This window comes from Pristiophorus japonicus, chromosome 14, assembly GCF_044704955.1.
Source record: "Pristiophorus japonicus isolate sPriJap1 chromosome 14, sPriJap1.hap1, whole genome shotgun sequence".
NCBI lineage: Eukaryota > Metazoa > Chordata > Chondrichthyes > Pristiophoridae > Pristiophorus > Pristiophorus japonicus.
In genome coordinates this window covers 35,526,554-35,544,954 of record NC_091990.1, presented here as the reverse complement: position 1 = coordinate 35,544,954, position 18,401 = coordinate 35,526,554, and the positions used below count along the sequence as shown (strand labels likewise).

General features: G+C 41.6%; 2 protein-coding genes across 5 annotated transcripts in view; both read right to left on the bottom strand.

Annotated features, from left to right (window-relative positions):
- The window catches only part of cap1 (CAP, adenylate cyclase-associated protein 1 (yeast)), a 64,133-nt gene extending 50,342 nt beyond the window's left edge, over positions 1-13,791 (bottom strand). For 2 of the 3 annotated variants that reach the window (XM_070899133.1, XM_070899135.1), the window contains exon 1: positions 13,702-13,791. The gene's annotated coding sequence lies outside the window, so the exon portion shown is untranslated. The other variant, XM_070899134.1, reaches the window with a different exon arrangement.
- A 1,889-nt stretch (positions 13,792-15,680) lies between these two features.
- LOC139279354 (RNA-binding protein 24-like) overlaps positions 15,681-18,401 on the bottom strand; it is a 30,286-nt gene continuing 27,565 nt past the window's right edge. For both annotated transcript variants that reach the window (XM_070898475.1, XM_070898474.1), the window contains one exon: positions 15,681-16,811. In XM_070898475.1, coding sequence (XP_070754576.1) covers positions 16,556-16,811 — 256 coding nt within the window. In that variant the 3' untranslated portion in view covers positions 15,681-16,555. The remainder of the gene's footprint in view (positions 16,812-18,401) is intronic.

The window sequence follows — 18,401 nt, the reverse complement described above, 5'->3', positions numbered from 1 at the left end:
TATCATTCACAAATATAAAGTTTATGCATAAACTGTGAAGTGAGCACAAAGTTAATCTAAAGATATTCTAGGTCAGTGGTAGTTAGGTATATTTTCAAGCCTTCATTAGAAATTTGATACCAAGACCACTTTAAAAACAACTTTCAGGAGGAACATATCCAAAACGCTGCTCAACTTGGTTCCAGGAAAACACGAGAAGGAACTACCACTGCTAATATCACTTATAGTGCCTTTAATGTAGGAAAATGTCCACAAATATGTCAGAGGCACAAGGAAAAAATCAACCCGGACCAAAGTAGGAGATATTAGCAGGGGGTGTGTAAAAGCTTGGTCAAAAAGATAGGCTTTAAGAAAGTGAAAGAGGCAGATAAGTTAAGGAAGGGAATTCAAGAACTTTGGGCCAGGGGGACTGAAACTATGGCCATTAATGGCGAGTTGAAGGAAGAGGGGGATGCACAAGAGGCCAGAGTGAAAGGAGCAGAGAGTTTGGGGCGAGTTGTAGGGCAGGTGAGGATAGGTAAGCAGGACTTAGTGCGGGATAGGATACGAGTTTTCCATGAACTAAAGTTTACGGGGAGTTGAGGATGGGAGGCCATTGGAAGTTAAATGCGGAGGTGACAAAAGGAACAAACAAGGGCTTCAGTGGCAGATGGGCTGGAGTAGGGGCAGAGGCAGAGGCAGATGATGTTGTGGAGTTGGGCATGGGTGGCTTTTTTGATGGAAAGGACGAAGGCTTAAAAGCTGATCTGGGATGCCCAGGTTGCAAAGTCTGGTTCAGCCTGAGAGAATGACCAAGGAGGAGGATAGCATCTGTGTTAAAGGTATACGGTTTGTGCAGGGGTTAAAGACAATAGCTTTGACCGCCCCAATTTTTAACTATATAAGATTGCAGGTCATCCAGGACTGGATGTCACAGAAGCAGTCTGAGAACATAGATGCAATTGAGGCATTTAGAGAGCTAATGGAGAGGTAGAGCTGGATGGTATCAGTGTACATGTGGAAGCTGACCCCATGTCTGTGGCTAATGTCACCACGGTGCAGCATGTAGAGAAGAGGAAGAGGCCAAAGATGGATCCTAGGAGTTTCTGTTGGTAAAGATGGGGAGGGTGCCAGGAAGAGAAGCCGGAGATGCACTGGCTACAGATAGCCAAGACTGGAACCAAGCAAGGGCAGTCCCATTGAGCTGGACAATGGAAGAGAGGTGTTGGAGGAGGATGGTGTGATCGACCGTGCCAAAGGCTGCAAAAAGGTTGAGAAGGGCAAAGAGGGACAGTGCACCACACTCACAGTAACAGAGTGTGTCATTTATGACTTTATTGGGGCCATTTCAGTGCTGTTGTAGGGGTGGAAACTTGTTTGTGGACAGATTCAACCAGGGAGTTGCAGGATAAATTAGCACAGATTTGAGAGTCAACACATTCAAGGACTTTAAAGAAAGGGAGGTTCGAGATGGGACTGTAGTTTGCAAGGAGAGAAGGGTCCAAAATGATTTTCCCCCCACAGGAGGATGTGATAACTCTGATTTTTGAAAGGTAGGCAGAAAATATCCGAGGAGAAGAAACCATTTACAATGTCGGCCAGCAAGGGGCCAGAAAAGGAAGTTCGGTGCTCGGCAGGTTTGTGGGAACAGGAAGTGGGTTTCATGAACAAAATGAGCTCGAAGGGCATGGGGGTTGATGGGAAAGCAGTTAGAGAGACATGGGTTCGGGACTGCAGCAAGGGGAAGAAACAGCAAAGGCAGCTGAACAGATGGCCTCAATCCTGGTGACAAAAAGGTCCATGGGCTCCTCACACTTGAAGGTGATGGTGGAAGGTGCAGGGGAGGCCAGTTTAAGGACAAAACTGGTATAAAGAAATGGAAAGAAGCCAGGGGTTACCTTTGATCTCCAAAACGATTCTGGAATAGTTGGTGGTTTTGGCAGAGGATCATGATGTGATCCAGCCAGATCTAGGGATGGATATCTCAGCCAGTTGTGAACCAATTTGAAGGAATAAAGTGGGCCATACCAAGGCAGTGGTTGGGATGGAAGAGAATAATGGTTTAGTTGGGGAAAAGGGAATCAGAGATGGAGGAGAAGGAGCATTATCAAATTAAAGGTTCCAGAAGAGTAGTAGCAATTGAAGGCCAAAGGCTAGGCGAAGAGAATGGAAAGGAGTCTGTATCCAATTTCTTATCGGAAAAACTCAACATATGTTTCAAAGTCCATCTTCTCTTTCCCTTCTGTTTCATGCAATAGGTGTTCCTGTATGTGGAGTGGTATAGAAGATCATCGGCGGTCCCTCGAACGAGGATGACTTGCTTCCACGATAGTTCACAGATGTTTCAATGAAGGACCCAATGTTCCAGTCCTGAACTCCAGTTGAGGGGGTGGAAGATTGCCTGTGCGTGAATTTTTTTTAACGTGTGGTGACTGTTGCACATCAGCCACCACACGGGCTTGACAGAGCCTTTATCCAGTGGCAAGGGTTAACCAGGACGACTGGAGACCTGCTCTGCTGCACGGACCTAATGCACACACATATCGCAGTGTGGGTAGGTCTGTGCTGCCCCTGGGCCCTCAGCTCTTCTGGGCCCCGTACCCTCATTCGCCACAACTCTGCCACAATGTTCTGGAGCCCGGCGCTCCAGCTCTATTTATGGCCCCGACCTGGTATAGAAATGCAGAACAGGTTGGACCTCTGTGGTCCGGCACCCTTGGGACCTGACCGGTGCCGAAAGAGAATTTTCCGAACCACAGGTGGTCACGCCTAGCCTAGGCTTACCGGTATCCGCCGACAGTACCCGGGCTCCTGTGTGTGCACGCGTGCTGGTAGCCTGTGGGCGGCTCCCTCAGCACCCACGCACACACTCACTGACTGCCGCTCCAGCCAATCGCCGCACACACTCAATGACTGGCTGGGAGCAGCTGTCAATCACCACACGCACATTGCAGCAGCAACCGAGCCAGTTTTCTGAAACACTGTTTAAAGTTACAGACCCATGGCACAGCCCCCAGCCAGCACCTTTCACACTCAGATTGCACAGATAACACATTGCAACACTCACTCAGAATGCAAAACTCAGATTGCATTTCAAACTCGGGCTGCAAAACTTGGACCTCGCTCTCTCTCCCAGTGTAGAAATCTCCCAGCCACATTTATTAATGCGCTGGTTTGGTGCTTTTTTTTTTTTAAAAACAACATTTTTTATAAACCCTCCTCTCCCTCAGGCCCAACTAATGCCAAACCATGGATGTTTCCAGACCAGAGAAGTCCAACCTGTAGATAGATGTAAATGGACCGTTTAAATGTGAAGTAGATTCAAATGTTAGAAACGCCAGATTCTACAAATATTTTGACTAATAGGACCAAAATAGTGTGTCATTTGACAAGTAGAATTAAACATTTAACCCAAGTTATTTTCAAACATGCATATATTTTAATAGGTTAAAAAGGATTTTGAAGCTGCCCAATGGTTTAGCTAGGTAAGGCAGAAAGTAGCTGTGCCATTCAGATTAGGTAGGTTCTTAAGATTTGTCATCAGTGTTCAGTTTGCTGATCTTAGCTGAGGAACTAACTTGTGTCCCAGTGTTATGTAGGAAAAAAAAAGTTTCTGCCCCTTAATTGTGTAAACATGATTGGAATTGGATTTGATGCTCTCTGCAGTCAAATAGCTTATCAATATTAGCGGTTTAGGCTCACACATGAAGAAGAGCGATTTGTGGGAGCTATCAGAGGGTGCCTGCAGAATTGTACCACAGCAATGTCTCCAAGGGAGGGAAAAAATAGAAAACAAGTACAAAACAGTCAGCACTCAATTTAAAATACCCATCTGTGCATCGTTAACTGTAAAATTTGCAGCACTCAAGTTATCAAAACCAATGTTCCTTCTAAGCGGCTACGCACTAATCGCGAGGTCCCGTGCAGGCCTCTCACCTGCTGCTGCTGTTGGAGGAAGAATGCACGCAGGTATAGCAAATTTAAAGGGCCAGCACAGGAAAAAAAAATCAGAGGGAACATTGATCACCACTGTGCTCCCATGACTTCAGGTAAATTAGACAAACTGTACCACTAGATTTGATGCCTTAGATCTGTGTTTACTCATTAATTCGCATCTCAGTTAATTAGAGCATGGACGAAGACTCAGGACAATAAACAACTTCCCTCACTCAAACTATACCTGGCATAAAACAATGGAAGTCGGGGGTAGGGGGAGGGGGGGGGGGGGGGGAGGGAGAGAGACAGGGTGTGGTTAACAAGAAATATTGATTTCTAGTACTTTTCGATCAGCATTAACAAATTGTACTTGTTGGGGTGATCTATTTGAACAGTACATTCCAATTAGCAGGTCTTGTGCTAGACCTTTCGTACCCGCAATTACCCAAACAACAGTTTTATATTTGCAGAGCCCACCAAAGCTTGTTTGAAGTGCTGTCAAGGAGTGTCAGTGAGGTGAGCAGAAAGCAACTGGTTCAAGAGTGGCATCAGCAAGTTAGTCCATCCATGCACCACCCTCAGCTGAAGACAGGTAGAATACTGCCTTAAGAATCCAGCAGTATACAGCCAGCTACTTGATAAAATTTGCACAAGAGGACCGTCACAATCTTCTCCTCCTCCTCCACCCATTTGCAAGTGCCTGACTTAACTCTTTATGCACCCCATAAGGTCTGGAACGCAGTTACATCTTTAGAGTTTCACCAGATATTTTTCTCAGTCAAGGACCAGCAAAACAAGCCCGCACTCCCTGAGCCTTATAGGCAAAATATCGAGCAATAGTGTTGCTTCGGGTTCAAATTGACATACTCTAATTAGCTCACTAGAATTGACCAATCCTCCATGCATTCAGATGGTGGAAGAATTAAACCAGTTAGGAAGCCAATCAGGTTTATTGAACATAAAATTTAAACAACAACCAATACAACAGACAGCATTGGATTACAGAACTTTTAGCTTAGATCTCCATGAAAAACTAGAACTCTAACTTAAATTTATATAGACACTTGATCATAGAAGAGTGTCCCAAGGTGTTTGAGACATAAAAATGGAGGCGCTATTAGGAATGGTGACCAAAGGCTTGATCAAAATGGTGGGATTTAAGGAGGGTTATAAAGAAGATAGGGTTAAGGGAGGGAATTCCAGAGTGTGAGGTCTAGGCAGTTAAAGGCATGGCTGCCAATGGAAGGGACGATGGACAAAAGGCCATCCTTGGGTACAAAAATTAGTAGTGATATTTTGCTAACTACAATACGGTGACACAAATTTATGAGGTTTATCTATTCATCTACGTCCATCTCCATACAGTGTGGAAGAGGAGGAACTGAAGAGCTGCACATGCTTGAACAAAAATGTACCTACCTTTCCCAATACAATATAAAGTGAAAAAAAAAATCTAATTGTATTTTTCACAATCAGAGTCCATTACCTTGGAGTTACAGCAGCCTCGCAGTAAATACTGGCTGCAAGATCTATTCATCCCAGATTGCAAATTGCTTTACTTCAACTAACTTCACAACAACAACCAGGTAAACAAAGTTACACTCAAAACAATAATATACTGGCCCAGAATATGCAGTCGGGGCAAAGCGATGGCGATTGCTGCTGACCTCGAAGAACGTTGCCTGAAAAGATCCAGCAATCTCTGGCAATTTCACCTCTCCTAACCTTAGTTTGAATCTGGGGCCAAATCAAGCAAATCTCGAGTCCAGCAACAGTGATGTCATCAAGCTGGCTAAGCAGCCAATCACACTAAAGAATTCTCAGTAGCAAACCAGGAAGAAAACACGAAGAAAAATGCAGATTCTAAGTTACCTTTTATAAATTTTACAGAGAGCAAAATAAAGATAGGGAAATACACATAGAATTATGGTAAATGCTGCAATATCAAACAAGCTTTCAAAAAAATATGAAAAACTTGGAATTCTTAACCATATTAAAAGGAAAAATTTGACATTCCACAAATATAAAATTAGTTTTCAGGGCTAGAACAATTGCTCAGCAGTCAGTATGCTGTTAAAAATCCAGTTACACTGCCTTCATGTTTTAGGCAGTTTTTAAAACAGCGATACTCCGTTGTAAAAGAGGAAGTTTTTCCTCACTTCTAATGATTTGAATAGATTGCTGGCTCTGGGGAGTTCCACAGCACAACCTGTGGTGGAGCAGGGAATGACTGACCGCAACTTCAGGATCTCCTCGTTTATCTGTGTTTGCACTAAATCCTCAAGCTGCAGTCAGTGTCAGAGGGGGCAATGATGGCAAACGCCGACAGCATCGTCGTCAACCCCGCTAAATCCAGGTCATTAAGTTCAATTTGTATCATTGCACACTGCAGGAAAGCTACATACCACAGAGTTAAATGTGGATATTCTCTCAATCCTAGTGTGGCGCATTATTTTGAGAATAACCTATTTCAACCTCAAAGACTTAACAAAATACACCAAAGTATTCCATTTTTGTCACATGAATTCCACAAACTTGTATCCCGTCACTCCATGGCATTGCTTGCTGGTGCTTTTGGACACTGCACTGTTCTCAACAGGATTATAATTTTTGAAAGTGTGGGGACAGGGTGATCGAAGTTGCTTCTGTCTAAAGTATTTTGCTTGTACATCTTCACTAAACTTTCTTCAAATGAACACTCCTCCCAAGAACCTGGTAATACATGTTTGAATATACTGCTAACCTGGCACATTGATCCAGGACTGTGGAACTACCTTTGGCCTTTACTCAATTTCTATAATAAAGGTTTTTTAAATTCATTCTCTGGGTGTAGGCGTCCCTGGTATGGCCAACTTTTATTGCCCATCCATAATTTACATGACAAACAAATTTAGCCAATGATCCAAAACAAAAAGGTTATCTAAATGAGAAAGCGTCTGTCCTCGAAAAGCTCAACCAGTCGTCCTTCACCCGCAAGTTTGGAGAGCAAGCACTACTTGACCACAGGAGCAACCACAATTGTATTTAATTGTCCCCTGACATCAATGCATACTTCCAGCATGATGGATTTCAATTAGGAATGAGAAACTGAATTAATCGGAACTGATATTCAGCTTACCGAAAATTGACTTTTCAAGTCATGCTAGTTCAACAAATTGGGATGGAATGTGTGAATAAATTGCTCAATCACTAGCTCCTACTTTTCCTCTGCTGTCCTGAAGGTGCTGAGGTACAGCTTCATTGGCACCCAAAGCCCACCAGTCTCTTATCCAAGGTCATTCTTCCTGTGTCAGCATAGGGAAAGTTTTCAACAGTAGCAACATAAGCTGACATCGAACTCAACATGGTTCCAGAGCCCAGGAAAGAGACTGAATTGTGGACGATCAGCTTCAGCCTCAACTGAGTGGCAGCACTCGCGTCTGAGTCAGAAGGTAATGGGTTTAAGGCCTGCTCCAGACACAAGCACATAATTTGGGCTGACACTTCAGTGCTGCACTGGTCAGAGATGAAGTCTTTCAGATGATATGTTTAACAGAAAGCCTCTCAGGTGGCACTAGTTTCCTGGCCAATATTTATCCCTCAATTATCACTGAGCCAGATTATCTTGTCACTTATCTCATTGTTGTTTGCAAGATGTTGCTGTGCACTTACAAGAGTGACTGTACTTCAAATGTATTTAATTGGCTGCAATGGACTTGGACACCAGTGAAATGGCTTATATAAATAAGAATTCTCTCTTTAGGAGATGATGTCTCCCCTTACGGGGCAACATCTCTACATTTTAACCCTCTCTGCCAAGAGCCATCTGCATCCCTTCCTAAATCTGGTGGTATAATTCTACTTTCCCCAAATTATAAAATTCTAGGATTGAGGATTATCTTTATATTTCAGGAGATCAGCTTAATTACAGGTATTACCGATCTTTTGCCCATTTGACCAACCTCAGATTACACTTAACTCAGGTACTACTGTAGCACCCTAGTAAACAGATGTAGCCAACCAAAAAAAGTACCGATTCATGAAGGAAATTCAAAATAATTCAAACCATCTCCCAGCCAGCCAGACTTGGACCCTCCTCACAATTTAAATGGGTTATATCCATCATAGCTCATTAATTACACTCAAATGTTACTTTGTTGAGCTACCAGCCCTTCCCAACATAAATTTTCCCTTTTTTGTATAGAGTTCATGCACAAACTCAGTAAGCTACCCTATGTGCTCAGGATCCTTTAATTTTATTTTATTTTTTTAATTTACCCCTTATATTCTTGCCCTTCTTGCCGAGTTGACTTCACAATAACTCCCAGGAAGAAACCTTTAATTAGGTCCCTCCCTCCAAGGTTGAATTCACGACGCAAGTTGCTTTGGGGATTACTCTATGAATAAGAGCTCCAAAGCCAATATTAAGTTTAAGTTTAAGGCCCAAATTAAAAGACTTGCATTTCTATAGTGCCTTTCACAACGTCCCAAAGCGCACCACAGCCAATGAGGTACTTTTGAAGTGTAGTCACTGTTGTAATGTAGGAAACGTGGCAGTCAATTTGCACACAGCAAGTTCCCACAAACAGCAATTTGATAATGATCAGATAATCTGTTTTTTTTAAAAAAGTGATGTTAATTGATGGGATAAACTCTGGCCAGGACCATTACTATCCCTGATACATACCGTGATACTGTATTTAATATTTCCTTATTGGCAGGCTACTTTACCATGAAGGTCATCACCCACCTCCAATACTGTTCTCATATGCATATATTATAGCAGGATCACTCTGTAGAGACTTGTAAACGGCTCTACCACTCTTGCATGATATCCAGCTCTGCAATTAGAAGTATGTCTACTCAACTCACTCATTGGAAATGTTGTTAGTTTAATTCCACGGGTAGCTTTCTTAATTAAGTCAGAAACTTGTGGGTTCATGTCCCATTCCAGGACTGAGCACATAATCTAGATCGACACTCCAGTATAGTCCCAATGGGAGTGCAGCATCAAATGTGCTGCCCTCGAGGTCAGGCAATAAATCTAGACCCCATCTCATTGTTGTAGTGGATATTAAAGATCTAATAATATAGGAGAACAGAAAGTTTTTCCAGTATCCTGCTCAACATTCCTCCCACAACTAACAAAAACCAGATTACTGGTCCTTCATCTCAGTCGTGTAGGTTCTTGCTGCATGGAAAATGGCTGCATAACTATCACTGCATTTCAAAATAATAATTGCACATTAAGTTCTTGGAGATATTTGAGATTTAATGAATCATGTAAACGCAAGTCTTTCTTTCTATCACAGCTAGCAATATGAATGATACTCTCCAGTGTTTCCACCCAAAAGAGGTTCACAGCAAAGTTCCAAGTTGTATCAGAGTTCCTCAAAGTATTTTCTATTTTAATTACAATTATCTGCAAAGATTTCAAAATTCATTGCTTAAACAGATTATCTGGTCATCACCACATTGTGAGAGAGCTTGCTGTGCGCAAATTGGCTGCCGCGTTTCCACATTACAATAGTGACCACACTCCAAAAAGGTACTTCATTGGCTGTAAAGTGCTTTGAGACGTCAGATGGTTGTGAAAGGTGCTATATAAATCCAAGTCTTTCTTTTTTTCTTTGATTTGCAAGGAAACACTGTAGTAGGTTATACAATTTTATTCAATGCACTGAAATGCATCACTGATTAAAGCTAAGTGGTCATCAATTTTTCGTAAGTGCAATCCATTTCTAGAACCATCTACTTAAGCTTTTTAGGCCTTCCTGTTCAAACAGCCTGTGTGTAACAGCCAACAAACCCTAATCAGTACAACTCAAAGTACATATTACAGGAAATGAGACACTTCAAGAATGACTGGTCTCAGGATTTAACTGAATTCGCTGAGTCAGAAAGTGTTTCAGTTACCCACTACGTTAAAGATAGCACAAACAGTCTAAGATAAAATACAATCATTTTTAAAGAGGAACAAATGACAATTTGATCATTTGTTTTACAAGATATGGTGAAAAGGCAGAGAAATGGGGCTAAAGGAATAGCTCTTTCAGAGTGCCAGTCAGTCCATGTCCAATGGGCCAAATGACATTCTTCTGTAACGTGAAGTATGATTCAGGAAGTTTTATTTTATCTTGCATTGATTCCTTGCTGGGGTATGCTTCCATGGGCAGTTGCATTCCTGTATCTCAATCAAGTGGTTATTGTGTACAGTGCATCATAGTGGAGTCCAATTCTGTCCTCATACAGCAGGGGATTGTTACATAGGTATCAGAAATGGGCCCTGGCTGATTTACACCTCCCCAACCCGGGGAGGCAATGACTAATTGATGAACTCCTATTACCTCAACAGGTGAGTTCAGTTTAGATCAGGGGATCAAGCTGAGACTTGTTAGACCCAATGGCTCAGCAACTCACTGCATAAACTCTGCCATCAATGGAGTCTACCTTGCTTTCTTAAAGCAGTTGGTGAAACCAATCATGGGACAAGTACATAACCATCATACTGGAATAATTCATTACTGCCCACTCCTGAACTGAGAACCTGGGATATTCTGAGACACATGCTAGACTGTAGTTAGTACTACCTAGTCAGGGAACACATACCTGAACATGTCCATGCAGCTGCCATTACAGAAATGCATTACTTTCAGTTCAAAACTCTTCAGAATGAGCAATCAAGCTGCTGATTTCCAAAGCGATTTAAATTAAATTAATCTTCAGCTCTCACATATAAACTTACGCTTCCGTTATGCTCAGACCAGGCTACCAATTGAATCTTCAAAAATCAGTATAATTGGTACAAATAAAACTGCAGAATCCAACCTAACGGAAGAATCTTTTCAGGTGACCTTTCACACAAAAAAAAACAATTTTTGTTTTGTTCAAAAATTCTCTTCAAGATAGTGAATCAGTCCCATGGGCAGAATCAGTCCCATGGGCAGCGTCAGCCCTCCAGTACCGAGCAAGTCTTAGAGAACAAGCTGTTTAACCACGTAAAGCATCACAGACAAACCCAATCCTGTCCTCATATAGACGTAGAAGAATTGGCACCTATAGAACCACACCATTGCACAAGTCACTGCCTTCAGAACAGATGACTGGAGAACACTAGCACTATTTAAAAAAAAAGATCCAGGTACTAGATTACTCTCTGAATAACTACCAATATTCTTGAAAAAACAAGTGCAAATAAAAATCACGCGCTGTTTTAGATTCCGATTGTACCATATTCTGTAATGGAGGAAGACACGACTTTGCAGAATTAGATATACCCTAGTTATAAAGTTCAGCACGCCCCGCCCAATACCTGCTGTTGCAACTTGAGTTTAACGTGCATTAGAAGATATCACTCTCCATTTGCAATCACAAACTGCAATGTACAACCCAGATAAAGCACACTATTGCACAACCTCAACAAAGAACTACACAGCCAAATCTGCAAGTACAAGGCAGCAACTTTCTGGTATTCTCAATCCAGTTACTGCCATAGTTTAACCAAATAGTATGGTTAAACAGAATTCCATCGAGTAATAGAATCGACAGGAAAATGATTGGTTCACATCATGACCACTGGCAAGTTAAATAAATTAGATATACTGTTCTTGAAGGAAACAGCAAATTCCCCGCAATTGCATCATCAAGGCACACACCCACCCACCCTTAAAAAAAGTTCAATAGTTCCTCCGGAAAAAAAGTACTTCTGCAATCTTAAGGGACTTGCAGGCTAAACAGATGAACTCATTTCAGCTAAGGTTCTGTGATGATTCAACCACTTTAAATATTATTGCTTGAAATAATTGCTGATTTCATATTGCAAACTATATTGAAGTAAAACATTCATCTTAAAAGGTAGTTTATGAATGGCTTTCATTCAGATCTTTCCCAACATAGTAGTTTCTGCATCCCACAAGTCCATCTACAACAGTATAATTACCAATACATCTAATTTAAGCAGTATGGCTTCCGTTCACAAAAACGGTTGGTCTTCTCTGAAAAGTTAACACAATGCCTGCTCTATTTGATGAGCAATTCTGCCTCATGATTTGTAGAATCGATTTCTAAAATTGTTCCAATACTATATTATTTTATCTAGAAAAGGAACATTTTTCTTAAAACATATTTGCTTCTCCCAAACCAAGGGTCTTTCTCCTTTAAAATAGCACTTGACTTCAGCAAGCCAAAAACTAAAGAAAGTTATAATTGAGGTGATCCAGGGTAGTTCAGCCAATTCACCACTCAATTGTCAGCAGATTGAATTGTCAGCCAGCAAAATGTTGCACATTCATGGTAACACTAGTAGGCAAGACTGTAAAATAGGCTTTGTTAATAAGCAAAACAGATATGCAACAGAACACATTTGACCCAATAGTTTTCTGCCAAAGAATCACTGACAGAAGCAAAAGCATACTACCCACAAGGGAGAATGTATCCCCTAAAGACAAAGAATAAACTCTGGATCAAATTTTCAGGGCAGGCTTCACTTTAAAAAAAAAGGGAAGTTTATTTGGTCAAAACCTAATGAAGTTGAAATCCATGAGAACGCAACAGCAGTAAACCACCCAAACGGCAAGGATTTAACCTCATCTTCACTGGATAACGCCACAAGTGATGCATATAAAATATTTTTGATTCTACAAATTACTCAATAATGACATGTGTGTGCCATACACTGTTCATCCTAAATTTTGTTTAACTTTAAATTCCAGCTGTAGCAAGTTAGGACAAGCAAGCAAAGCAGCATAATCAGGGCTTTCATAAAGTAAAGGGAGTTTTAAAACCTTTATTACTTTGCCACAGTATCCCAAACATCAAACCCTAATGCTGCACATTTGAAAGGTCCACTAGATTACATTTTTGTGCAATCAGATTTTAAACAATATACAATCTTAATGGAAGTATATTAAAATTAATAATTCCAAGTCCCTGATTCATAGTAGTACTTCACTCCAAAAATATACGTTTATTTTCAGATAGAGGACATTTCTACTATTAATTCAGGTGCACAGGAGGAAAAAAAAAAACACCTTCAACTAAAAAATAACCACTGTGTGGCATCAGTTCAAAATAATTCGGGTCCAAAAGTTCCACATCAAAAGACAAATTTTCCAGCACATCGAAGTTTTCAGAAACTCATGATTCCTGACCATGAGTTTTCCTGATTTTATGTATTTTCTTAAGTTGCAGGGTCAGCCAATGTTTCACTCTATAGACAAGCTCTCGAGTCTGCGGTACGCTCAGGGTTAACACCTCCTTTTCTGTCATCGCCACACTAAACGAGTTTTAAAATACACTGGGGCAGATTAACACGAATCGGTGAGTTAACAGTGCAACCCTGGTCTCTCTAGTATCTAAATTCGTTACATGATCAGAACAAACTTGTCCACTGGCAGGAATTCGACACGCTCCCTCCCTACCCCAGAAAAAAAAATACACTACCACAAAAACCAAACCCAACCCGCCTCCTCGCTCATCCGCCCAGCCCACAGAGAAAGTCGGGGAAATAGCGACTCCTTTGCAAACACATATTTAAACCCCCAATTACAGAAGCTGGTTTTCTCGCATTCCCAGCTCCCCACTTCACACGCACCTTCCCGTCACCATGGAAACCCCAGTCCTGCCCCAACCGCTCCCCGCGTCCTTACCTGAGCGGCAAAAAAAACACGACATAAAACAAACACACGGCCGCAGAATAACGCGTCTAATACATACGGGGACGGCAACGAGCGCCACAGGTCTCGTTCTAGCAATTTTTGTGAGAATCACGAAGCAACAGCCTCGAAGCCAAGCGGCCTCACCACTCACCTGCGATCCGATCCGATCGTCTCGCCTCCCCCGTCCGCCCCGGAAGAGCCACTAATATCCCACAACCTCCTGCGCCGCGCGGCCTTGACTTCCGCTTTCTCCTAATAAGGACAAAATGGTGTTTCGGGGCCCAGCGGCTCTGAAGACTCAGGCTCGATTATCGGAAATGAGAGGAAGAATCATTTGAGAAAGGCGGTTTATTTTATTTACTTCCCTCCCCCCCACAATTATTTTTTTTAATTTTCTTTCCCCGTCTCCCAATTCAACGTTGAAAGTCCATGCAGTCGTGCGGGCTTAAAATGAACATTTGGCCCCCAGCCTTCTGATCGCAACTGTTCACCGACTACGGTTTATCTTTAAATATTTTGTGCGCACGGTCAGGCGCTAAATGCAACAGCAGGAATTTTATTATGGTGACTTTTTGTCAAATACTGTTTTGTGAATTGTTGATTATTCACAATTTCTACTTACACAACGCCTATTAACATTAAAAGTTACTGAAGTGTAAAATAGATCACAAAATAAAAATGTTGATAAAAGTTTGATATCGCATTCATGCCCACTCCTACACTGGTTTCCTTTTCATTCCCTACTTTCCTGCAGGGAGTGAATTATGCCAAAGCAGGAATAACCAACCTTTTCAAACAGTGGATTATTATGCTAAAGTTATACTTCAAGTGCATTCAAAATTGCAGCAAACCAATCCCACCCGCCCTTTCCCTCAACGACAGTCTGTCCCACCTGTGACAGGGACTGTGGTTTGCATATTGAACTATTCAGTCACCCAAGAACTCCTTTTTAAGATTGGAAGCAAGTCTTCCTCGATTCCAAGGGGCTGCCTATGATGATTCTCCTCCTTCACATCTCTTTTCGCCACCCGTACTTATTTTTCACCGTTTAGCTGTGTCTTACTTCAGCTGTGGGTCTTAAAAGGTAGTACATTTAGGATTCAGAAAGCTGTCTCAGTTAAAGGTGTAGAAACACAGGTTAAAGTTGGCCAATGAATGTGGAATATAGTAGAAGTGACCCAAGTGATGTTGTCACATGCAGGAGTCAGAGATGCTCTTGGGTGGTTGTTGGTTTTTGAAAAATAAATTATAACAACCCACCAACAGATAATCTATTTCTATTGGTAGAAGTAATCACAAGGCCAAGCTCCATAGGTCACACAAGAACAGGAAGGGACAGGATATCCTCAAACAGTTTTACTCGTACTGGTAGTGTCTGTATCTTGCCCAAGTGGCCATTTGTCATGTGATGCTACACAGGACCTAGAAGGAGACTTACCAAAATCTCAACCCACACACAGGCATACTACATTATGAAAGACAAGTTTTAAAGCAGTCCATCTTTCTCCACCCACCCCAATAGGCCATTCTTGATGTGTGAGCTTAGATGAGTGTTGGCAAGGCATTCAATTGTGTGAGGATTGGCTAAGATCACCTAAGTCAGTCTAGGCCCTTCTGCTCTTGTATGATTCAATTGAACACATTTACCAAGGCAGCTATATAAATCTTTTGCTATGCTGACATTTTGTATGCCCTGGTACAGTTAGTGGTCAGAGAACCTTATCTCAGCACAACAGAATAGCACTCTGCAGCCAGAGGATAGATAATACCAGGTCACTGCATTGGATTGTTCAGCTTCTTGTTGGCATCAGCTTCTCACCTTTTTCAAACAAACAACTCATGCAGAAACTATAGGTACAAAATCACATTCAATTGCTGTCAGGAAACATATTGATACACAGATGTTTGCCCCACGGCAACAGGACTGAAGTTTTAAATTCCCTTTACATTAGGATATCTCCCACTATACACAAAACAATAAATTCTTAGAGCTGCATGCATTTAACTTGCAATCATCAGCTACAAAGCTAAGGGAAATTCACTATATACATTTTGTACATCCCTAGCATCAAATAAGCAAATGACAGTTTAATATCTTTAACTTTCTATGTTTATAAATATTCCATTTAATTTAATGTTTACAGAGCAAAAGAAACATTTCAGCATTCAAATAGGTTAATTTCAACGATTCCTGGTACAAGTACTTACAGGGAAGTGAATAAACACTATTGATTCATTACTCGATTTCATAAATTACTTCAACTTTGTTTTTCAGGTACAGTGGTCTGGATAGATGCATAGCTGATCCAAGCAAAAGAATTCCAAAATGTACTACTCCCACAATATAGAAATTCTGATCAAAGTATAAAGTTCCAATTATATAAAAATCCTGAGCCAAGCATGGAATTGCAATGTAACAATCCCTTTATCTAGAAGTCTTGATATGTAAGCATTTAAAGGTTTCTGTAAATGTTGCAGAATTTAGCCAGATTATAGTAGTAGAAATATTACATCTTCCCATGTGTTAGTGAGGGATTCAGTTCGAGAGAGATGTTGAACGTTCTCAATGTGGAGCTGGCTTCAGCTGATACTGGTCCAGTGGATGGTTAGCTCCTTAATCCCCCTCCCCCACTTCTTGAGTGAACCTACTAGATAATAAATTCACATTTCCAAAATACAACACACTTCCATGCTGACTTTTACCTTGGAGGTGGAAAAAGTGGCAAGAGAACAGAAATACTCGTGTTTTAACTTCCAAGAGTCCTGGGAAGGAGGGGTGGGAAAGAGGAAAGTGACCTAGGAAGTACACACCAAATTATGCATTTTCCTCTAGTTTGGATGGATTTTTTTCCCTGTAAGAAAATTAAAAAGTAGTATTCGCAATACCAACACAATGGCAGTAGCTCTAATTGGTACAGTTGACAGATTGAGCCCAGCAGTATTAGAAGTTCCTTTGAATCAGCATTCAAGATCTCAGCCAGAGTTACACAAAAGCAGGCACAATGCTATCGTCTCTGAAGTCCAGCTGTGTGCAATGTTGGTGGCTCATGCTGGCCTTGGCTCAGGTTTGGAATTCCAGTCTGTAATGGAAGTTGCATTGTGTAGGCGTAGCCAGGGTTGGGGTAATGAGGGGAGGCTGGGTAGAGATGTTCATAGGCAGGGTACTGTGTATACAACGCTACACTGGAATCCAGGTACGAGGTGGAGGGCAGGACCAGGCCAGGTTGAAGGATGGTCTGTGGGATCAGGTATGGTGCAACACTGGAAAAGGGTCAACATAATTAAAGGTTAATCTTTTGAGTACGGATAGTCTTCTGCAGGATTTTTAAAAAATGCATGCGTGTACGTCATGTAAAATCTAGAAGTTATTTTCTGTAAATTCCTAATTGAACATTACAAATTGAAGTTACATAAGTACAGTACAATAAAACAATGGAGTCTTCAATTGAAGGTGTTGTCCAAGATTGATCAATCAATATTATTCAAGGAGCCCATTAGAAAGTTATAGACAGGATACGAGTGCATTTTCATAGCATCACTTTTATACATCGTCAGCTTGGCTTATGGTAGCACTCTCACGAGAGTCAGAAGGTCAAGAGCTCAAACCCCACTCCAGGACTTGAGCACATAATCTAGACTGTGCAGTAGAGAGGGAGTGCTGCATTGTTGAAGGTGCTGTCTTTCAGATCACTCATTAAACAGAGGTCCCATCTGCCTGTTGCGATTGACATAAGAAATCCCATGGCACTATTTAAGTTCTCCCGGTGCCCTGGCCAACATTCATCCTTCAACCAACAGCATCAGAATGCATTAACTGGCTGCTGCACTTGCCCACACAACAGTGATTACATTTCAAAAAGTAATTCCATTGACTGAAATGCTTTGGGACATCCTGAGGATGTGAAAGGCGCCATAGAAATCCAAGTTCTTGCTATCTGCCATTATGGTGAAAGTGAGACACAACTCTAGATATTCAGTGGGTAAATAGGTCACCTTTTAGTGCTAAACCAGGAAGGCTTCAGGTTAGATCCCTGCACTTTGCTGAGTTAGCAGATCCCAGTTGGAGCAGCAGTGGGACCCTACAATTGGTGTCAATTCCCCGCGTTAGAGAGGGGCGTGGGAGGGGGATGGAAAAAAGGAGGCTGAAGAGAAGAGAGAGAAAAATAGACTAGGATTAACATGATCACAATCCAGTGACTCCTACTGGAAGTGGGCGCACAGACGTCGTCAGGTGAAGAAAGGATTAGACTCCATTACAATAGCCTACAAGAATCGACCACTCCTGCCCAGCATTGTGCACGAAAAACTTCTTAGACGAGATACAACAAGGCTGCCAGTACTCATGGAACCCGATCTCCACCTCAGTCAACCAGGAAAGGAAGCAGAGAATGTAAAGTAAAGCATATGACGGTTGCTAATTTAACCCATTAGCACCTTTTGAGTTTGGGAACTCACTGTGCAAAGATGTCTGACTATTAAATTTATATTTGTTTGTAATCGTGGATGGTTTCTATTTGGTATTCTGACCAGGCTATTAGCAATCATGTCTGGTTGTGAACGGACTGCTATAAGGACATCACAATACCAAATCTAATCCCTTAAAAGCTGCTTTAAATACATATACATTATAATACGGGATATTACCATTACGAGTTGGTCAAAATCAAGAGTTCAGCCAACATGAGGGATAATAGCGATATAAGGCAACAAATTTAATAAATACTTAAATATTTTTATGCCAATAGTCAAGCCACACTTGGAATACTGCATCCAGTTTTGGCCTCCTCACATGGTGGGTGATATTGAGGCTTGAGGGTGCAGGAGGGCCACTAGACCAATTCCCAGACTAAA